We start from the raw sequence: 23,577 nt of genomic DNA, 5'->3' as shown, positions 1-23,577 counted from the left end.
ATTTCACCACGTGGTTTCACCTCCACCTGTTACAGAAACATTTCATCAGACCTGACACGTCTGAGGTACCAAGGTGATTCGGGGTTTTACCAAAAGAAGTCTAGTGAGACTAAATTACACAGAGGCCTGCTTTCATTGTTATGGGCCAAACAAAGGTCATGGATCACCCATCCAGCCTACGCCGTTCCCTAGCCACTCTGAAGTGGGAAATACAATGGCTGCTTCCGTTAGGGGACATTTGTCCAGCATCTCAAAGAAGGGTCAACCCTAAATGAGAATTGTCTTAGCTAACACTGTACGTCACAATTGTGATGCCCCTGTCTTACCACCAGGGGGCGTGGCAGCCCTCCGTGGCACAGCCTGGCAGAAGTTAAATGGGGCTGGGATGCTTCCATCCGGCTCGGACGGGGTCTGTGTACAGTCAAACCCCCAATAATAGCAGTGGACGAATTCTTTGTGCCTTGGGGGTTGTAGGGAAAGACAAGAAGAGAGTAAGGAACCTGCTGATGCGGCTGGACTTACTTCTAGTGACTTTTATCTACTGAGGTCAACTGCTTAAAATATGTTTTTGGACTTTGAGCAGGCTGTTGGCGAGATGTTTCTTTTTAAATACTCCTAACAGACTCTGCTTTTGAAAAATGCTTATCATTACGTGGATGATTTCTTTACCAGGGATTGCTTTTCTAAAGGCAGTGTGGGGAAATGAATATTCAAGATGAACTATGAAAGCAATGTTTAAAGGTCAGTGTGTAAATAAGCTTCCCGAAATACCATTGGAATACCCGTTAAGACTTGGATGGGGGAGCTGTGCATGCTTTGTGCAGAAAGAAGACATGGCCAGGATAGAATTTCTCCCCTATTTCCATGCCCCATAACCAAACATAAGCTACTTAGTCTTGTCTAGTAGATGGGATTTACCATAGATGAAGACAGCCCTCATCCCCTAAAGGTGAAAGAGGCTGCAATAAAAGTAAATTAGCAAAGCAGAGTAGTGCTTTTCATTCTTGGAGGTTGGTTTGGAATTCTAGGTAGAATTCTAGGTAGAATTCTAGGTAGAATAAGGATATACTTGAAATTATGGTGATTCTTTAGTGCCCAGTAACATAAGACCCAGTGTTATTATTCGGAAGAGTCTTTCTTACAAGCTAACAGAGCAGGTGTATGCCTATTAGACATTAGCAGTGAAGTTCCTTCACTACTGGGTGAATGGTTAGGTATAAAAAATAATTACCAACCAGGCAAACCACTTTGCTCGCTAACTTACATCGTCCCACCTTAGTGCAGGTGTTACACCGCTCTGGCTGGCCCAGCAGGGAAGCCAGGTGGGACCAATGTGTCTGCTAGGGAACCACGAACTGCATTCTTGCCTAAAGAACAGTTAAGTCATTTGTAGGGGAGGTGTTCAGCTGAGCTCTCAGCTTTAGGAAGGAAGCACATGGAAGAAGGAGGGAGGGAAGCCTGGGCCATTCTTGTGTGGCGGGTCACATGCACGTGTTGTCCCAGCACCACCCTGTGCCTCCCTGTGGCTGTGACATTTCATTCTGCACAGTCCCAAGTCCCAGCTCCCCGCCCACGGCTTGTGGCAAACGTGCCTGATCCGGCTGACTTCAGACATTCCGAAATGGCACATGCAGATTTCTCATGGGAATGAGTATGTACATGTTTGCAGTCATGTTGTGAGAAGTTAAATGTGTGAGCTGGAAAATGCTATTGGCAGGGAATAATAAAAAAGAAAATCTTTCTGTTTCCTGCAGTGGGAACTGACCGTGTAGTCTTAACAGCCTTTTGTACAAATATCTATGAACCAGATAACTTCCCTATCCAGTGCTTGCCCTTGGAATTGTCTCTAAATACATCAAGCATACAATAATAAAAAAAAAAAAACACAAATAAATGTCCTTGTGTTTCATGAAAAAATGTGGGCATCAATCACAAAACAGAAAATGTACGAAGGGGGATATATTTTTCTGACTGGCATCTTCAGAAAACCCAATCAGCTCAGCGTTTCAGCGAACGGCATACTGTTCTGTGGATAACTCAGAATTAAACTCATATTTAAAAATAAACACAGAAGCACAATGAGACACCACTTCACACCCATCGGGATGGCTACTATGAAAAAAGCAGAAAATAACTGGTGTTGATGAGGATGTGGAGACACTGGAGCCCTTCCTTGTACAGTGTTGGTGGGACTATAAAATGGTGCAGGTGGTATGGAAAACGGTATGGCCGTTCCCCCAAAGAGTTGAAAAGATAGAATTAGCATATAACCCAGAAATTCTACTTCTGAGTATATGCCCAAAAGAACTGAAAGCAAGGCCTCAGAGGTATTTTTACACCCCTGTTCATAGCAACATTATTCACAATAGCCAAAAGGTGGAAGCAACCCAAGTGTCCGCTGATGTTACTCTGAGTGAAATAAGCCGGTATCCAGAAGGCAAATATCGTATGATTCCACTTACATGAGGTCCCAGGAATAGTAACCGGAAAGTGGAATGGTGGTTGCCAGGGGCTGGGCGGATGGGGAACGAGGAGTTGCTGTCAAGGCGGTAGAGAGTTTCAGTTTTGCAAGTTGATAAAAGAATTCTGGAGATTGGTTGCACCATCATGTGACTATACTTAACCACACTGAACTGTACACTGGAACATGGTTATGATGGTGAATTTATGTCATGTGTATTTTACCACAATTAAACAAAAACCACACTAGAGACGGAAGTCTTGATCCCCAGAACAGCTGGTGCCATCTGTGCCAAGCATCTTTATGTTAACGGCATGGCACGGCCACTGAAGATGCCACTAGAGAGAAAGACCAGCTGTCCCCACTTTCGTGACCTAGAAATGCCAGATTGCTCCCATGATTCGGTCGCCACTGTGACAGGCAAAAGGCAACTGAGTAGCTTGTTCATGACGAGAGGACTTCGTCACTGGTCACAAGTGACTCAGGTCAAGGTCAGAGAAGGGGACTGCCGCATTTATATGACAAGGACCAGCTAGCTCTGTAAACCTATTTCCAACTCTTCTTTCAGAAACATAACGTTCTCCCACAAAGCTCCATGGCGACAGAGCACGCACTCGTTTGCTAGGGCTGCTACCGTAAAATACCACAGAGTGCTTGGCTCAAACCACAGAAATGGATCGTCTCACAGTTCTGGAGGTGAGAAGTCCAAAACCAAGGTGTCCACGAGGTTGGTTCCCTCTGAGGGCTGTGGGGGATAATCTGTCCTATGCCTCTCCCCTAGCTTCTAGTGGTTTGCTGGCCTGCAGCAGCACCCCGATCTGTCTTCATCTTCACACAGTGTCCCTGTGTCCGTGTCCAAATCCCCCTTCTTACAAGGACACCAGTCAGACTGGATTAGGGCCCACCCTATCGCGTATGACCTCATCTTAACGAATTACGTCTGCAACAACCTTATTCTCAAAGAAGGTTACACTGAGATGTGGGGTTAGGACTTCCGCAGACGCATTTTTGGAAGACGTCATTCAACCCGTAACAGAGCAGCTTCGTGAAGGACACCCAAACCTCTGGGGCCCCTTGTGAGAAACTGGAACTCACTCCTGGAGGTCACAGGTCACAGCCCTCCCCATGAAGCTGCTTCCTTCAGCCTTGTAGCTACCACCTTCCCCCCCTCTTCACTCCATCAGGGGTGCCTAAAAGTATGGCTCCTTCAGCTCCACAGTCCATGGCTTTGACCTTCATCGTCCCCTTCGTCAGTGATCTTGGGCTACTGCTTTTCTTCTCCACTCAGACTGGCCCTTTTGGTCGTGAAAGAGCTTCTCTCTACCTCTGCTAATGAGAGTGAAGATAAAACAAGTCAGGTCCGGGCACCTGGGTGGCTCAGTTGGTTAAGCGACTGCTTTTGGCTCAGGTCATGATCCTGGAGTCCCGGGATCGAGTCCCGCATCGGGCTCCCTGCTCGGCAGGGAGTCTGCTTCTCCCTCTGACCCTCCCCCCTCTCATGTGCTCTCTCTCCCTCTCATTCTCTCTGTCTCAAATAAATAAATAAAATCTTTAAAAAAAAAAAAGTCAGGTCCTTCACTAAATAGGAGGCAAAGTGTGTGGCAGTGAACTCTGAAATTAGTTTCTAGATGAGACTTCCTTCGGGAACATCTATGAAATGTAATTAGTGTTCTCTCCCCGCAGCAGAGCCAGTGGGGTGCGCTCTGAGCCGCTCCGTAGCCATCGAGGTGGAATGCCGGGGGGCAGCCAGTGTGAGCTGTCGGGTGCTCAGCCCGTAATGTACCCTAGAGTGCGGCGTGCGCCCATACCTGCGTCTGTTGGGACCCAAGGGTGAAGGGCTTGTCTAGGGCTTATATCACTGCATCTTTACCACTACATGCTTAGGTCCATATTTGTGTCCCTGTTTTACACGTGAGGAAACTGAGGCACAGACTGCCTGTGCCTGTAATTTACACCCCCAGACTTGTAAGAGGCAAAATAGAGAGCCAGATCTCCGTCTGCCCCTAAGCCAGCTTACCTCGCAGCTGATCCTCATTTCCCCTGCACCACATACCAAAGAGGCCACTTGAAAATACTACAATGGAGAGCGAGAGGACACTGCCTCATATAGATGTTTTGAGGGGTTTGCTAAGTTGGGGCAGGTGATCACTGCACTTCAGGTCGAAAGCTGTTTGTTTCATTTTAACACAAATTAGAGGCATTCTATAAGCAATACTCTGTTTTCTATGAATAGAAAAATATAGTTGTGGTTTTTTTTAAGAAAATGCATTTGAGAAAGATTTTCCTTTGGTGGTTTTTCCCAAATACCCATCAGTTCAGTTTAGCTACAAAAACTAGGAAAACATTATTATTTTTTTTTAGATTTATTTATTTGAGAGAGTAAGTGAGAGAGAACACAAGCAGAGGGAGGGGAAGGAGGGGGGAAAAGCAGACTCCCCGCTGAGCAAGGAGCTCAATCCCAGGACCCCGGGATCATGACCTGAGCCGAAGGCAGCCGCTTAAAACTGACTGAGCCACCCAGGCGCCCCAAAACTAGAAAAACATTATGTAGGTTAGTTAGTAATGTCAGCTCAGAAAAGAAAGGCCCCACTTTGAACACAGCATGTCACAGCACGCGTTGGGTCCTGTGTGAGTATCCTTTGTGTCCCCTCATTCTTAGAAGCCCGTCTAACCTACGAAAAATATCTGGCTTACTTCGGCACCGGTGACCCTCGATGGGTTTTAACAAGGACACGGGCAGAAGCATTTCCACTTACTGAAGTTTATTAGATACAAAGAAATGAGTCTGCAGAGGGCACATCAATAAATATAAAATACATATGAAACACGGGGGAGCCACAGACGGTGTCAGTGAGAACACTTGAGAGCGGTAAGAGCGCTGGAACTCGATGCCTCTGTGGGAGTTTATGGTCAAGGGGCTAACGGTCTGTCCTGCCAGAGGCGGGCACCGCCTGAGTTCCGAGGGCGTGAATTCAGTGACAGGTCTCGAGGAGAGATGGGAGGCCAGATTCCTGAGATTTCTGACCTCGTTGCAATTTTTGGTTTCTGCTCATCCCTTCCCTCTGTCCTTGATAGGTTTTATTTTTAATTTCTATCCCAGTGGTGCGGAATGTGAATGCATCAACACCTCATCGGGGCGGCCAGTCTCCTCTGAAGGTGGATTTGCCTTTGTCTTGGGCCTTCTTCATCATGATAATTAAAGCCCTTGTAATTATTTTCCTACAACTGGGAGGGAGATGGAGCGGATCCCGTTATAATAAAAAAATCCTGACCTTTTGGAAACCTTCCAGAACCAATAAAACAAATCAGCTATGCTCAGAGCTGATGACCTGCAAAGCTTCTTTTCCAATTGATTTAGCAGTGATAATTTGGGATGATTGATTCCCCAGAGAAGGGCACTTGACCTTGCTCAGTGGCTCCTCTCCATAATGACAAAGCATGACAGTAATGTGGGATGCCATCCTAGTCTTTACTCTGGACAACAGCTAAGTGTGTGCAGTCACGTTTGCCCAACCCCTCCTAACCGGCTGTTTTGGATGGCTTGGTCCGGGCACGGTGTCCTTCACGTCTGAGCACATGAGTGGGTTGTTCCAAAGGACACTTGTTTTTCCACTGCTCTTCTCGCCACCTCCCTGCCCACCCCCCCAGCCTATTTCCTTTAATCTCCACCTATTTTGAGCACAGACCCGGGGGCAGTCTGTTTCCTTCCATTTTCTCTCCTTCCTCTCTTACAGCTTCTCCTCCAAGAAAGGGGAGCATTTGGGGTCAGGTGCAAGCAAACACACACTTCCATTTCCTTGCCAGCTCCAGAAAAAGGGTGTGAGAATAGGAGCCAGAGCCCTTCCCGACCAGTTCCATATTCAGGGGGGGCTGGCCCTGGGCACTTCTCCCTGACAGAGAAGTGCGCCCCCCACAGGGAAGGCGGAGCTCTCAGACCCCTCAGGTCCTCTTTAGTTTAGAAGGGAGCTAGGTTCGCTTGGCGGGTGCTTCCAGGGTTCCTAAGGGTAGGAGTGAGGCACCAGGTAGGTGAGGCAGATACTTGCTAATAGGCTTCGGTCTACACTTCCTCGTGTCATATTTACTGTGAAAATCCTGCTCTCCGGGAGGAAAAAAAACAACCCATCTCTGAGATAGAATATGTAATTGGCTATAATAATGAGTTATGGATGTTTCTAACTTGCAGAAAAAAGTACCCGAATCTCAAGAATCTCGCCTTACCCTGGCTGCCAGGATGGAGCTGGGAAGTTAGGCGGGATGGGAGGAAAGCCACGGGCACGTGGGCACCAGGGGCACTGTAAACAGGAAGGACATTGGCTACTTGTAGGAGCATTCAGTTACAAAAGGGCCCTGTGGTTGGCATCGGAGGGGCTGAGCCTACTCTTGCCTTTCTTTTGCGTCATATTTACATTAGGCAGCAAAAATAAAATAAAATAAAATCCCTGTACTGCAAAACAGAAGCGAGACATGACATCTCGTTCACTGGAGGCTGTGTGGCATTGTCTGGGTGTGGGGACACACTACTCTCTCTGAGCTGCATCGTTTATAAGGCATTATTTGGTTTGATTTTGCAGTGTGCGTGATGAGAATATAGAATCATGCCAGTAAGAAGCGGCTTTGGGTACTCTGACTTTGGGACTACTTGCAAACGAAGGAATCTTCTCAAAATGTTTCAGAATCTAGGAAGGGCCAGCCCGCACGCATTATGTACAGTCATGGAATGGACACCATGGGGTGGGGACAGAGCTCTATCTGTACCAACGGATGAATGCCAAGATGCATCTTCAGAAAATGGAGAAACATAATATGGGTGTGGTTTTTTAAATTATGCAAATAAAAGTCGACGATCATACTGATTTAAAGCCTGTGCAAACCACATATTTACAATAAGTAAGTGCTCCACTCAGAGCTTGTATGTCAACTGAATTACAACTTAAGTATGGCGAGGCCAGACACGTTCTCCTGGGGATGCCCATCTGGCGATACGGACCCCCAGGCGGTTCACAGGATACTGGCTTCATCTGTCTTCTCACCGGAGTGTCTTTAGAGATAACTGTGGAGAGACAGTAACATTACCGGGGGGGGTTTAGAAGACTCTTCACACACACACAGACAACCCACGCTGGGGCTGGGCACCACAGCCTTCCTGCTGTGATTCATACGAGGCTGCCAGGGTCTGAGGGTCCCATCAGATGCAAGGGGCTGATTTTGACCCAGGGGGTTGTAGGTGGAAAAGGGATGTAATGGGACATACAGTTTTGATGGCATCTGAAGACCTACCACGACCTACCACCACCTTGGAAACATTCATAAGACCAAACACCAGCACTGGACAGAAACTCAAGAAAAACAAAGAACTTGCTGGAGATCCTAAGACAAGGCAAAGGAAAAGAGAAAGGGCCTCAGGCCATCAGATTTCACCCCCAGGACTCCTACCAGTGCACGGATCACTTGGGGCTCTCTCCACCGTAAAAGAAGAGTGCCCCCTGGGGGCAGTTTCTGATGTGTAGAACCCTGTGATCTCTCTGGGAGACTGCTTTTTGTCTCACTGACGTGAAAATGAATCAAGAGGGTGTCCAGCTAGATGTAAAGATCTTCTTGACTATGGGATGCCCAAGAGAGACTTTACAATCCATCCTCGACTAGACTTTCATAGGCTCCGGTGATTTAGGTATGTGCCTGCCATGAGGCCAAAGACCAGACCTGGCACAATGTTCGACCGTTCTTGCCACGTCTGAAGGGAAGAATGACTCCTGTCCTGGTAATAGGAAAATGCCAGAGGAAAGCAGAGCGGTATAGGGAAGGAGCACTGGACAAGAAGTCAGAAGTTGGGGCATGTGACCTTGGGCAAGTTCCTTAATCCCTTGGAGCTCAGTTCTCTTGTCTGAAAAAAAGGTCATTAAAGGTATCGCTCCAGTTTACATCACAGAGTTACTAAAAGGACCAAATGAGATCACATTTGCAAGTTATCCGAAGAAATGTAAAGAACTGTATGATGGAGGGACTATTATTTTGATTATCGCTGTATTTCCCTGACCACAAGAGTAACATATTCACTATAGAAAATTCAAAAATTGCAGAAATGCACTAGGAAGAAAGTAAAAAAATCAACTCTCATTTCCCAGAGTGGATGCCTGTTAATTTTGTGTATATTCTCCCTGTTTTCTTTTGCCCTATGCATATATACTTCTCCCTTAACTGCAATCAGACAGCCACCTTTGAGCCTGTGATCATCTGAGTGGTTATCACAATTCTTAGCTTAGCCATGGTTAGAAAAGGGGGTGCTTGTCCTCTTGCAAGGAACTCATCCCCAATGTCCAGGGCCTTGTCGCCCTTCTCACGTCCCTTGCTGTGCTGTCCCAGGGGGCTGCAGAAGGGCCCAGTTTAATGGCAGGCCACCCCCTTTGCCACATAGAACTCTGAAACAGGAGGAAGCCAGGGCATGACTAAATGCCTGTTTTCAAAGAAACAAAGGGCCTCTGAAGATGAGACCCTGTTGTGGGCAGAGAGAAGTCATCTTGGCCCAGGTTAGGAGACAGTCCATTCAAGCTGCCTTGTGTGAGGAGGGCATTTTTTCAAAGACCATCTTATCCCACAAGAACCCGTCTGGTTCCCCTCCCAGCTTCCTCCAGCCACCGGGACTTGAAGCATGACTACATTTGGCCAAAAGAAATGATCGTGCTGATGGGAGCAAAACCCCCACGGGAGCAGTAAGATACCCTGTATTCTGCAGACAAGACAGAACCCTGACCTACATTTGGTGCACATTACACAGCCTTGTCTCAGGCCTCTCCAGCCACCATAACCAGGGAAGAACGAGCGGGGAGGGAGTGGGGTCACTGTTGCAGAAGGACTCCAAAGGGCTTTTTGGGCAGCCAACCTTGCTTCTGGATGTGGTGGGCATTCTGGGGGAAGCCCCCCCTTCCCTCTTCAGAGTTTGAAACTGTACACGTTTCATTCTAGCTAGAAACAAAGGTACACCAAATGGCTTTCCCCGAGGACAAAAGAATCTGTGCAAAAGATGTAAAGCTTTAAGGAGAAAGCACACTCTCGGCATTTCTGGCTCCCTGAGGAGAACTCCTGCTTTTACGTTCAGAGACCCGAGGGAGGTGTTACCTGAGAATTTCTGCCTTTGATGTCATCCGAGCTCTGCCCTGCCGCCTCGGCGTGGAGCCAGGGACCAGGTGTACGGCCTGAAAGAAACAGGAAAGATCTCGCCATCTATTGGCCCAGGAACCTCTGTGCGCTTTGCGGGGAAACTCAGACTCCACCAGCGATTAAATCAACAGCAAAGGGACCAAGGGTAACAGGAGCCGGTCAACCTGAAACCTCCAAGCTCCCGGCCCTCGGCTGAGAGTTTCCACCCACTTCTTCCTTGGCCCAGCCTGGATGCAGAGGCATCTCATCCAGTCGGCCGGAAGGGGATCAGGTTATTATAAAGGCCTGTCGTCTACATGCATGTGACAGCTTCTTAGCTCAGAACAAGCCACCATCTCCAGACTCGCTCATTTGTCCAGTACCCCAACGGTGCCAAGCACCATGCTAGGGTTGGTTTAAAAAGGAAGTAAAAGGTAATTATATGCTGAATAAATCACGCTCTGTTCTAGGAGCTTGAATTCATTCTTGAGTTCATTCTCTAAAATGTATTTTGCTTAACTATTACACAAGTTCCATATAAATATATTCTCACAATTAAGGGTTCAAAGAATATAGAAGAAGACAATAGGAAATAAAAACCCAAAACAACCTCAAGTGCCTCGTCTTCGCCTAATCCCAGTTTTTATCCCAGAGTCACCAGTACTCGAAGCTTACTATTTATCCCTCCAGACTTTATTTTTTTTTTCCTGGCATTTACTTATATGTGTGTGTATATGCGTCTATGTGGTTTGGTTGGTTTAGCCAAGTTTTAAATCCACATTCCCAGGCATTCCAGAACTTTTCCTGTGGGTCAGGTATTCTGAATGGTGTCCCTCGTGGGGGGACACCATTGCAGTACAAGGCTTTTCCGTCCTGCCTCTGTCACGGACTGGGAATTAAAGAACCACGTCCCAAAGCCCTCCAGACAATCCAGGCTGCTGTGTTCCTTACAGAGCAGCATGAAAAGCAGAACGACTCATCTCTGATCATTTACGATAGTGTAAGTTGATAATACCCTGTGTTCAACAAAACTATTTAGGAACTCTATGTGACAGATTATGAACTGGCCATTTGAATATTTACAAAACAAAATAATCTGGGGTGATGTCTGAAACTTAGGAGAAAAAAGCAGGCTAGAAATTGTATAAATAGGATGACCTCAAATACTTAAAAAAATGGAAATAATATATTGAATGGATTCCTCCTGGATTTATTGTTTGGTTTTTTTTTTTTAAGTCTCTTAAAAATACTTTGTACAATGAACATGTAAGTCATCTTAAGAATCTGTTATGGTAAGATATAGCTTTTAAAATGAACTAGCACATAGAAGGGTCTCTACAACTTATAAAACATTAATCCAATGGACACTGAAATCTTCATTAAAATGCTTTTTTGGGCAAATGACATAGGGAGTGCTAGATTTTTAGCCAGTTTATTAACTAAGTTAAAAGTAGAAAAACATGGGGGAGCCTGGGTGGCTCAATTGGTTAAGCGTCTGCCTTCAGCTCAGGTCATGATCTCAGGGTCCTGGGATCGAGCCCCGCATCGGGCTCCCTGCTCGGCAGGAAGTCTGCTTCTCCCTCTGCCCCTCACCCCACTCGTGCTCTCTCTCTCTGTCAAATAAATAAAATCTTTTTTTAAAAAAAGTAAAAAGACACTGATATACAGCCCCTGACTTAATGCCATGCCGCAGTATGGCCTTGAAATTACTTCTTAGATGTAAGAAACTCCAGTCTACTACAGAAAGGCCTGCCTCTAGGCCAGGGTTTCTTAACTTGGCTCTATTGACCTTGTGGGCTAGCTGACTCTTGGTTGTGGGGCGGGCCGTGTGCTGCAGGCTGTGGGACAACATCCCTGCTCTCTAGCCACCGGATGCCAGGACGACCTCCCCCAGCCCCCAGAGCATCTGTAACAACAAAAAAATGTCTCCAGACGTGGCTGGGGACGGGGGTGCGCAAAATCCTCCCTTTGGAGAACCACTGGGCAAGAAGACATGTTTCTCTGTAGGAAAGTGGTGCCTGCTAGTTTTCATAAACACAACTGGAAACAACAGCAGAGCTGACGGAGAATCAATTTCTTCATAAAACAGTAAAACAGGAGGGAAAATTTCGCATCTTACTATAAAAGAAATTTCACTGCTGCTAGAAGTGGGTGGCCAGGGGTTAGGGTTACTCAGAGTGCTTCTTTTTTTTTTTTTTTTAAGATTTTATTTATTTATTTGACAGAGAGCACAAGCAGGGGCAGTGGGCAAGGAAGAGGGAGAAGCAGGCTCTCTGCTGAGCAGGGAGCCTGACGCGGAACTTGATCCCAGGACCCTGAGATTGTGACCTGAGTTGAAGGCAGACGCTTAACCAATTGAGCCCCCCAGGCGTCCCCTTTTAATACAAATACTGCCTTAGGGGATTTTTTTCCCCCCCCAGCAATGAGATGTCACTAGAATCAGTAGAATTCAAAAAAGAGAGCTCTTCTGCTGAAACAGTCCTTTACACGGGCTGTGTTTCCGGAGAAGAGTGTTTCAGGTTCACTAAAACACTGGTTTTCAAACTTTTGGCCGACACCAACCTGTACTACGAAATACCGTTTACCTCCCTACCCGCTCCCACGCGCCTAGGACCCTCAGAGAAGCCCTAGTGACCCCAGCTGCGGCCTCTGGCACACGGATGGCCCCGCCGCCCCGGTGCTGAACTGAGCAGCCGGACATGAAAGCCTTCTCTGAACTGCGGGGCTTAGAGAAGAAGGTCTGTGCTGAGACTGAAGGAGCAGAGGCTTGAGGGCCAAGCCGGCTTCCAACTTTACTTTTTGTCATTTGTAAATCAAGCCAGCCCGTGCCTTTATCCAGGCACAGAGATACTTTCATGTCAGAGGAAGAAACAAATCCATTCTGTAGCCGACCACAGGAGGACAGACACTGCAGGACGAGGAGGAGGGCCAGAGAGGATTCACAGACGTGGCTGGCCATTCAAGCGGGGTCTCTCTGAAAGCCTCCCACAACTCCTGCCAGCCTTGCAGTGCGACTCCTGCGGGCTGGGGACATGGGTCAGCACAAACTGAACTCCTAGGGGAAGCAGATCTTTTTAAAATCTAAATTCAATTAGCCAACATAGAGGACATCATTAGTTTCCGAAGCAGTGTTCAATAACTCATCAGTTGCGTGCAACACCCAGTGCTCATCACAGCACGTGCCCCCCTTAATGTCCATCACCTGCTTACCCCATCCCCAACCCCTCTCCCTTCTGAAACCCTCAGTTTGTTTCCCGGAGCCCAGAGTCCCTCACGGTTTGTCTCCCTCTCTGCTTTCTTCCCATTCAGTTCTCCCTCCCTTCCCCTGTGATCCTCTGTGCTATGTCTTATATTCCACATATGAGTGAAACCATATGATAATTGACTTTCTCTGATTGACTTATTTCACTGAGCATAATACCCTCCCGAGCCCCCCCTCTGCCACCAGCTGTGACCAGGGGGCGGCCACCCTATTTCTGCCCTGGTTTCTTCAGCTGTATATGAAGGAGTTGGGCGGGACGACCTCAAAGAGCCCTTCCGTTCTAACGCGGGGAACGGCTCACAGTCCCTAACCAAAGGAAATGACAGGTTTCACTGGAACTTATAATTCTGGTATCTGTCAGATCTAGACCTTAGAAAGTACATATGTGGCCTCTCCTCTCCTTCCCCACTGTCATGTGATAGTTGAGGTTGGTATGAGCCTCGCTCGCCACTCCTTCTTTCCTGGACCACATCCTGCTTGTAGAGAACTTAGTGGGGTCACCCTGCATACCATGGGGCCACACTTCCCCTCCACACGTGCTCAGACCAGGTGTTGGCCAATCAGAGTCTCTCTCCCAATAGTTAGGAATTTTTAGAATTTTAAAATTAGTTTTAATGATTATTAGAAGTAATATATATTTGCTATAGAAAACCTGAACAAAATGGTGAAGCATAAGGAAAATAAAAATCACCCAGCATTCTACCATTGAGCCCTAACCATTCTGAACACCTTAGCATACGTGCTTCTAGCCTCTTTTCTATTTGGTCAACTTCTCCTTTTCCCTCTCTATCCATTCACAAAATCATTTCTTTATTTAAATTAAATTTCAGTTCTATTTTATGTACTTTTAGTGTACTGGGTGTTTTTGCTTTTACTTCTCAGAGTTGTGTTCACATTTTCTCATGTCGCTGAATATTCAACAACACTATTTTAGTGGATGCATAGCAATCTATCTGGTGGCTCTGCCTTAATTTATTTAACCCCTTATTAATGCCTTAATTTATTTAATTGTTGGGGATTTGTGCTATTTTCACATTTTTTTATTCTGTAAATGGTTTAGCAATGTATATATGTACGGACATTCTTATCAATTTTTAGAGAAAGAGAGAGAGAGAGAGAGCACATGTGCGTGCACGAGCTGGGGGGCGGGCAGAGGAAGAGGGAGAGAGATAATCCCAAGCAGGCTCCACACCCAGGGCATGACCTGAGCCAAAATCAAGAACCAGACGCTCAACAGACTGAGCCACCCAGACACCCCGACATTCTTGTCTATTAATTCAACAAGTATTTATCGAGTGTCTGCGTGCCTGGCCCCATTCTGGGAGCTGGAGATAGACCAGTGAGTGAAAACTGATGTCATCCCTTCCCTTCTGGGCCTTACACTGTACTGGGGAAACGGACAAGACACAGGCAAATATATAGTATGTCAGGAGGTGATAAATGCTTTGAAGAAAGTGAGAAAGCAGAAAGAAGAGAACAAAAGTGATGGGGCAGGAAGGGCTACTATTAAATAAAGCGCAGTCAGAGAAGAACTCTCTGATAAAGTGCCATTAGATCAAAGACCCAAAGGACGCAGGGCGTTGAGTCTCACAGACATCTGGGGAAAGTGTCCCATAGAAGGAATAACAAGTGCAAAGAGCCCAGAGGTGGGAGCGTGTTTGGAATGGTCTACAAGCTGTACGTGGTCTGTTGGAGCAAAATGAGGTTTTGTAGAGAGTGGGGCTGGGTGTGTGAGCACTTCAGGTAGGTCTTATGAGCCATGGTGGGGATTTCTAACTGACACACAGTGAGACGGGAACTCAGTGGAGGATTTGGAACAGAGGGTGGTCTGACTGGTCTTGGACTTTAGACAAATCATGGGGCCTGTAGTATGGAGCAGGGAAGCCTGTCAGCAGGTTCCTGCAGCCTCCAGATGAGAAATGACAGTGGTTTCAGCCAGGCTGAGAGTAGCAGAGGAGGTGAGAGAGAGCAGACTGGGGACACATTTCACAGGAGGAGCCCCAAGATTTTTCTGGTAACTTGGATGTGGGAGCAGAAGAGAAAGAAGCCAAAGATGATTCCAAAGTGTTGGGTGTAACAAGAAATGGAGGAGCGGTGAGCACAAAGTGGAAGGAGGAGGAGAGAGAGGGCTGTCAGAAAAGCTAAGTGAAGAAGTGCTTCACGGGAGGGAGTGATCGATTCTAGCTAACACCTCTGACCGCTGGCTCTGGCAACATGGAGGTCCCCTGGCAGCCTTGCTAAGGGCTCTTTCCATGGCGTGGTGGGGGGAAAATGTCTGAGAGGACAGGAAGAGAGGAAGTAGACACGGCACTGGCTGTGAGAGGAGCAGAGAAACGGCCGAGGGCCAGGGTAGGTCAAGGGAGATGATTTACAGACATGACAACACTTTTGCCGGCTCAGAGGATTAAAGGAATAATCTAGAAGGACAGGAATAACGGTAAGAGAGTGGGATGCTGGAAGACAGCTTATGAAGAAGAACGGCTAAGGTAAGTACAGGGCAGAGGTCCTTCCTGCCCTGCTGCCCTCCACAAAGGCAGAGATAAATGCTCGGCCACTGGCAGTGTCTACGGATTCTCTCGGTCTTGGGATAGCTCATCCTTTGATTTCATGACATGAACCATCCGGTACTGTTAAAGTGACTGCAGCACTTGCTGGAGAAGTTTCTTTGCTAGTGAAACAATGGTGGCTAGTTTTGCCATAAGTGTAAAGTAACTATTTTAAAATAGGAATTGGACTACAACAAGCTATCACTGCACACCTATTAGGATGGTTACTATCAAAAAACCAAAGAACAGGGGTGCCTGGGTGGCTCAGTTGGTTAAGCGTCTGCCTTCGGCTCAGGTCATGATCCCAGGGTCCTGGGATCGAGCCCCGCACCGGGCTCCCTGCTCGGCGGGAAGCCTGCTTGTCCCTCTCCCACTCTCCCTGCTTGTGTTCCCTCTCTCACTGTGTCTTTCTCTGTCAAATAAGTAAATAAAATCTTTAAAAACAAAACAAAAAACAGAGAACAACAAGTGTTAGTGATGATGTGGAGAAACCCTTGTGTGCTGCTGATGGGAATGTCAAACAGTGGGAGTGGAAAATGGAAAACAGTATGGTGGTTCCTCAAATAACTAGAAATCAAATTACCGTATGATCCAGCAATTCCATGTCTGGGTATATACCCAACAGAACTGAAAGCAGGGACTCAAAGAGATACTTGCACACCCATGTTCATAGCAGCCTTAGTCACCATAGCCAACGGTGGAAGCAAGCCAGCTGTCCACTGATGGACGAACGGATAGGCACAATGTCATACATACATACAAGGGAATATTACGCAGCCCTAGAAAGGAAGGAAATTCTGACAGATGCTACAAAGTGGATAACCTTGAGGACATTAGGCTAAATGAAAGAAAGCCAGTCCCCAAAAGTCAAATACTATATGATTCCACTTATATGAGGTACCAAGAGTAGTCAAACTCTTAGAGCCAGGAAGTAGAATGGTGGTTGCTATTTCACGGGTTTAATGGGTACAGAGCTTCAGTTCTGCAGGATGAAAGGAGTTCTGGAGATGGGCTGCACAACAGTGTGAATGTACTTAACACTACTGAGCTGTACACTTAAACATGGTTAAGATGGAAAATTTCACGTTATGCATTTTTAAACCACAATTAAAACTCTATTTTTAAAGGAGTTGGGATGTAAACAGATTTCTAACCAGCCACTTTCCCACTGAACTGACTGTGATCAGGATCAGGTTTCGCTGGGAACACCAGACTGAAATGTTAAGTTTGGGTGTCTGTCTCTCCTCCCTTTCTCCCCCAAAAGGTGAATTTCTTGAGGCTGTGTCAGGGCATCATTTATCTAAATTTCTCCAGTGGGTAAGGGCCTCAGTAAGTATCTGTCAATATGATGATAACTTCACTCTTTCTATCATCACTATGTTAATAAGTATTTGCAACCTATGCAGTTATTCCCAAAGATTCCTACTGATAGGGTGTTTTTTTCCTACTTTATTGCAGCACAATGCACAATGCACATAACATAAAATCTACCACCAGTAACCTTGAATACATTCACAGTGTTGTGTAGCTATCACCTCTGTCTAATTTCAGAACATATTCATCACCGCAAAAAGCAACCCATACCCATTAGGAGCCACTCCTCATTCTTTACACCCCCAGCCCCTGGCAACTGCTAAATCTTCTTTCTGTCTCTAAGGATTTGCCTGTTTTGGCTACGTCATGTAAATGGAATCATACGACAGGTGGCCTTTTGTGTCTGCATTCTGTCACACATCATGATGTTTCCAAGGTTCATCCACGTTGTAGCATGTGTCCGTGCTTCATTCCCTTTTCTTGTCAAAGAATATTCCATCGCATGGCTATACATTTGTTTATCCGTTCATCAGTGGATGGACACTGGATGTTTCTACCTTTCGGCTACTGTGTTTATGCATGAGCTCTTTTTGAACCCCCGTTTTCAATTCTTCTGAGTGTATACCCAGGAGCGGAATTGCTGGATCCTATGGTAATTCTACAATTGACTTATTGAGGAACCTAACGCATTTTTAAAACATTAAAAAAATTAGGTAAAATCATCCTATCAAAGAAAGAAAACAGCTAGTACGTGCAGGGTGGAGACAGTGAAGAGAAGAAGTGGAAAAGCCACGCATTAGAGTGTTTGTGCTGTGTGTGTGTGAGGAGCAGAGAGAGAAAGCAAGCAAGTGGGAGGAGACAAAGGCAGAACTGCGACAAGACAGCGTGAGAACACACTCATCCGACAGAACCAGACCATGAAGATCTCCAGTCTCGGGGAACCAGGTCAATGGGGAGCAGGAGGAAAACTGTAAGAAGAAATGTAATCAGACAGGCATGAACTGTATCAGCCTCACACTAATAGAATTACCAAGGTTCTACCCTACGGCTCACAGGGACAGCAGGAACATGCTGATGTAATTGTGCTCGGAAGCCACAGGAGGATTTTATGCCCTCCAATGCCGCATCAATCTAAAACCACATTTTAGTTTTGAAATCGCAAATACCCTTTCTGGTCTGTAGGATGTCAGTTCACTTAGCAGGTTTTCTTTTTCTTTTATTTTTTTAAAGATTTTTTTAATTTACTTGACAGAGAGAGACACAGCGAGAGAGAAAGAGCACAAGCAGGGGGAGTGGGAGAGGGAGAAGCAGGCTTCCCACTGAGCAGGGAGCCCGACGCGGGGCTCGATCCCAGGAGCCTGGGATCATGGCCTGAGCCGAAGGCAGACGCTTAACGACCGAGCCACCCAGGCGCCCCTTCTTTTCTTTTCTTTTTTTTAAACTGTATCTTCCCGAGCATCAGATTATTTTTGTGTGTGTGGACACACAAAATTTGTGTGTCTGATTTGACTATTTCTCTGAGATGAGAGGAATAGAGCACAGACTGTCAGCTGTGCTCTCCTGGTGAGCTGTGCGAGGCATGGCCTCTCTTACGTTCTCAGGGAGGAGACTGGGCACCATGGGCTCAAAATGCAGCGAACTTTAGAATTTACTGAGTCTGAAGGTTGAAGGACTGCATAGCACACTACTGAGACAGAAGTGAGATTTTGAAGAATCTGCTTTTCTGGAACGGTTTAGTGTTGAGATCAGCAAAATATGGCCAGCAGACCAAATCCAGCCAGCACCTGTTTTTTGTAAACAAAGTTTTATTGGAAGACAGCCATGCCCATTCATTTATGTATTGTCTATGGCTCCTTTCCAGTCAAAACAGCACAACTGAGTAGTTGTGACCGAGACCATATGGCCCGCAGAGCCTCAAATATGTCCTTTCTGGCCCTATAGAGAAAATGTTTGCTGACCTCTGATTTAGGGTAGGAGTCAGTAACTGAAAAGCCTCCAGGGGCCAGGTGTCACACTCACCTGTTACAGTCTGGGTATAACAGAGAACGGTGGGATTTGTGGCATGAACGTGGCCAATTAACAAACACCTGCTTAGGGAAAGGAAATGAGCCTCGCAGGAGTGCTGACAAGACTGACGCTATCTTTGGCCCTCCATCTCATGCTGCTCCTCTCTCCTTCCTCTCTCTCTCAGTTCAGAGCAGTAGTCTTTACATATTATTTAAAAAGCACACAGGGTCACTTCTCTCTAAATGTGCAACCCCACAGGCCAGCAGAAAAAGACCTGCCCAGGCTGATTCCAAGAGGACCTGTGAGCTGAGCAGGGAGAAGGCTCAAGCTCCCTGGTCTGCCTGCAGGAAGCTGAACCCTGGAGGAGGGACTTCGCCAAAGTCCCTCTGAAGGGAAAGGGTCAAAGAGCCCAGTTTATGTTCTTGGGCTATCCCAGGACACGGACGATTTTCCATGCTAGTGCACAGATGTCTGGGATTGGGGGCCTGACTCCTGTTGTTGGGTGGGAAACACCCTTACTCCATGTTGTTGCCTCTGTCCCTGCTTACCAGCTACTGACCAACTGGATTGCTTCAGCGCTGGACCAGAACTGCCTCACGTGAACTAATAGGCAGCTTTGCTGGGTGGTTAACAACCTTGCTTTTCTTTGCTTCCTGTTTTCCTAAAGTACTTGCCTCCTGCCCTTTTGGCCCTGAAGGATACGCCCGCCTCTTCTTCCACTCTTAGGGGGCTAAGTAGGTAAGCAGAGTGAAGGCCTCTACTTGGAGGCTGGCCACATGATGAAATTGGGAGAAGTCAGGCTCTCAGCAGCCTGAGATTTTCAGACTTGGCTGGACACTGGAATCAACTGGCAGCTTTCAAAAATACTGCCACGTGGGTCCCTCCCTGCATATTTTGATTTAGCGGGTCTCGGTGCAACCTGCCCTTTGGGATTTTTAAAAGCTCTGTTGGTCATTCTAATGTGTATTCAAGGTTGAGAACCACTGAAAGACATTCTCCACTTCACAGTCTGCCAGGGTTCGGAACTGGGGTTTTTCAGATTCTTCTCTGGTTATTAATACAAAGCTCCTGTATCCCATTTTGCTGTTGTCCTGGGGTGGTTAGCTCCCTTGTCAAAAGCCCTAGGAGGGGAGGGATAAGTGGTAAATCAAGGCACTCAAATCCAAAGCCAAACAATTAACTCTGGAGTTCTGTAAGAAGCTTCTAAATGAATCCTTGGGGCCAGGACAAGTAAGTGTTCAGACACTTCCAGAAGTATGAACAGCACTGTATTCTCCCAGTAGTACAGTGAAATCATGACCTCATCTTCTAGGCAGCCTGTAGCCAATCAATGCACACTACACACTTAATTCTGGAGGGTCAGGGAAAACCAAGAGGCTTCCCAAGGTGGTACTTACTTCTGGGGATCTTGCTGGGGTAAATCTTCTGGCATGGTTTATATTCATCTGGAGGAGGAAAGTCTTCCACAGTATGAAATGTGAATTTAGATTCAAAGTCATCTGCACACGTGGAAAATAGCAAAATTACTCTGGTTATTGTGATGACCCAAGTTTTGAAAATTTCCAGGAGCACACAGGTTTGCCTGCCCAGTTTTAATGGCTGGGCTATTTCCCCTTAAGATAACCCCATCTACCTCTCAATTTTTACTGCTTAGCTCAGACAAGGGGAATCAGGAAACGTGAACTCAACAGACTCTCCCTATCACCACCACCCCCACCTTGCTTTGACCAACATCTTAGGGAAACTTCTGAAGGGGGAAGTGCTATCGAGGGTCCAGAGTCAGAGGTGGGGAATGTGACAGCAATAAGGGACCAGCAGAGTCTCTGTGGCCTGAAGCTAGTCCTGAGCCCCTGGGGAGGGCTTTGTTTGGGAGGGGTGAGCAGATGAAAAGTCCTCAGCTTGGCTGGTGGGAAGGAGCATGGCTTATGTCCAGTGGGGGGCCTGGGCTCCCCAAAGCAAACAGGATTTTCCCTGTGCTCCTGATTGCAAGAGGAGACTTGTGGCCTCTTTATGAGCTGAGTCCCTGTTTTGGGTCTGACCCCAGAGAACTTTCCTGCCTATCCCTGTATTTTTGCCCTAACCGTCCCTCTGTCTGGTGGGCCTTCTATTCATCCTTTCACCTTTTCCAGACCACTCTATTCTTTCTACTGTAATCCAATATGCATGGACTTCTCCATGGGGACAGAGACACACACACATACACAGTTTGAATGTTGATTTTCTTCCATCTTTCTCATCACAATCAGAAAGTTAGAGAATGAGTCCTGGAACCTTCCAGAAAGCCTCAAGAGAATCCTTATTTAACACAACTTGTAGGATGTTTTGCCCGAGAGTGAGCTTCCTGTTCTTGTAAAGCACGCACCCTGAAATGGTGGGCTGGCATACTCCCTCCAAGGGCCAGGGGAAACCACTCCCTTACCGGCAGCCAGCACAGCACAAGGTGGGCTCACTTACCAATGATATGCAGGCTTCCGTTCCGCAGCTGCCCCCCAGGCTGCTGTGTCGGGGTCCAGGCTGGGGCCTGCTGGCTTCTGCTTGAAAGCTCCGTGGTGGGTGATCTCGCAGGGGGTGCTGGGGGTGGATTTAGCTTCCCCCCACTGGTCCCTTATAGAAAAGATGCCAGTGTATTCAGATACAGGAACGGGGACAGCAGATGTTATAACCTCCTGGGAGAGGTGAGGTACTGAGGTCTCTGGATGTCATAGGATCTGGTGGATAAAAGGGCTGCCTCTGGGGCTAAGCTGCTTGGGACTGAATTCCAGCTCTCCTGCTGAGATAATGACAACCTCTTTGTGCCTCTGTTTCCTCGTCTGTAAAACAGTACACACACCTCCTAGGGGTGTTGAGAGGGCTGAATGAGTAAAGTGAAGTGGCACGCGGTAGGGTTCAGTCAATGTGAGCTGCTGTGACAACATGAGCGATGACGGCAACCTTCAGGATCAGAAGGCACAGCTCAAAGAGGGGAACCTCTGCAGAGTCAGCAGAAAGGGAAGGGCTGTCTGTAGGTGAGGCGCAGAGGGAGGCGAGGCGAACAAGCTGTGGGGCTTGCTCCCGTCCCTGGGGTTCTGCTTACCCAGGTTCCCTGCATTGCAGACCCTCTCTTCTCCCTCCAGTCAGCCTAAATCCACCCCGCCCACCACAAAATGTCCACCATTACAACCTCTTTCTGCCCCCTCCCCGCCCCCCGAATCTAAGGCACTGTTTTTCTCACCACCCCGTGAACACTTCAGAATCACAGGTGGCTCACTGGGATGAACGCTGGCCCTTATGGCCACCAGTCCACTGAAAAGAGAATGCCTCGAACCTTACCTCCTGTGACCAGGAGCCTTAAGAATATCCTTGCCCTTTGTACCAGGAATTCCTTTTGAGGAACCTGTCCTTTCAAAATATCCAAAAGGTGGATGACAATTGCTACAAAAGTGTTTCCTGAAATATTAGTCACAATAACAAAAAATAGAATCAATTTAATACTAGGAATCTGGTAAATGCCGATGATCCTATTAATATGCTTACGAGTAAACTTTAACAACTCGACAAAACTGCTTATAATGTAATATTAAATTAAAACAACATAGAAAATTGTATATTCAAAAATAGTAGTAACTTTATAAATCTGTAGATATTTTTGAAAAAAAATGAAATACCCCCAAATATGACAGCCTTTATTTCTGGGTGATGTTATTGTAGGTGATGTCAATTTCTTTCTATTTGTTCTACAGTGAGCTTGTGCTATTTTTAATTTGAGGAAATACATTTAGGAAACCTTCTGCATGAAAAGATTTTCTTAAAGACCAAGGAATATGTGTGCATGTGAGTGTGGATGTGTGTTGGGGTGTGCGTGTGTGGATGTGGTGTTTATGGGCAAGTGTGGATGTGTGGGCGTGGATATGTGTGTATGGCCGTATACTTTCCATTTGGAAGGACACCAGAGATGAACGAAGCTTCCCTGTTATGTGGAAATCAGTTATGGGCATGCATGCTCAATCCAAAATCCTCTCTGCTAGGTATGTGAAGGAATTATTCTTAATATTTGGCTCGAAATACAGACCCTTAGTTTTCTTGAGTCAGCACGAGAACGTGCCAGAAAGAAGACAGAAGGCTACTGCAATCTGCCGAGGGCCAGTGCAGACTGTGGCTGGGAGCCAGGCTGTAGTAACTCAGGCAAAAAGTACACCAGACACCTGGTTCTGGAAACAAACTGCACCCACAGCCCCCTCCACTGCAGACAGGAGATTCGGGTGTATGAATGATGAGAGTCAGAATAAATAACCCTTCTCTAGAGCTCAGTGCTGCTAGGCCCTGCTCCAGCAATCACAAGAGGTGGGAAATATTGCTGTCCCCATTTTACAGATGAGGAGAAGGAAGCACAGAGAGGCTAAGTGATTGCCTAGGGTCACACAGCTAGTAATTGCAAGGTGATCAAAGCCAGAATGCCTGGCCTGTGGTCTGCATGATCTTGGACAAGTCTTTCAGCCTCCCTGCACCTTGGTTTCCTGTCTCTAACACGAATACAACATCAAGTCCCATACAAGTTTTACTGGGCTCCATGAGGGGCACTGATAGCTCTGTTCTAAAACAAAATCCAAGAGTTAAGACATCTCAGGGTGTTCCCAAGTGGCTCTGCTCTAGGAGCAGGCCTCTGGCTGTGTCCCTAGCACCTTCATAATTACTGGCGAGGGTTCAGTGATCCTCGGATGCGGCCACCCTGGACCAGAAGACTGGTGCTTACCTGGGCCTCGGCCGGGCCTCTTCTTCTGCAGGAATGGCTGGGATCCTGGAGGGACTGGTGGCACCAGCAAGGCCTGCACACTGGACTTGGGTGACTGGGCCTGGAGGCTGGGAGACTTGGGGGG

At 47.0% G+C, this 23,577-nt stretch overlaps 1 protein-coding gene across 1 annotated transcript in view; it reads right to left on the bottom strand.

Moving 5' to 3' along the window:
• Window positions 1-7,418: 7,418 nt before the first annotated feature.
• WIPF3 (WAS/WASL interacting protein family member 3) overlaps window positions 7,419-23,577 on the bottom strand; it is a 25,898-nt gene continuing 9,739 nt past the window's right edge. Inside the window, exons 5-9 of the mRNA XM_021689547.1 lie at window positions 23,454-23,573; window positions 21,179-21,328; window positions 20,122-20,223; window positions 9,575-9,651; window positions 7,419-7,511 (exon numbers count right to left, since the gene is read on the bottom strand). Coding sequence (XP_021545222.1) covers window positions 7,488-7,511; window positions 9,575-9,651; window positions 20,122-20,223; window positions 21,179-21,328; window positions 23,454-23,573 — 473 coding nt within the window. The 3' untranslated portion in view covers window positions 7,419-7,487. The remainder of the gene's footprint in view (window positions 7,512-9,574; window positions 9,652-20,121; window positions 20,224-21,178; window positions 21,329-23,453; window positions 23,574-23,577) is intronic.

Source organism: Neomonachus schauinslandi, chromosome 12, assembly GCF_002201575.2.
Source record: "Neomonachus schauinslandi chromosome 12, ASM220157v2, whole genome shotgun sequence".
In the NCBI taxonomy this organism is placed as follows: Eukaryota; Metazoa; Chordata; class Mammalia; order Carnivora; family Phocidae; genus Neomonachus; species Neomonachus schauinslandi.
The sequence above is the reverse complement of the archived record's forward strand: the minus strand, read 5'-3'. Positions and strand labels throughout refer to the sequence as shown.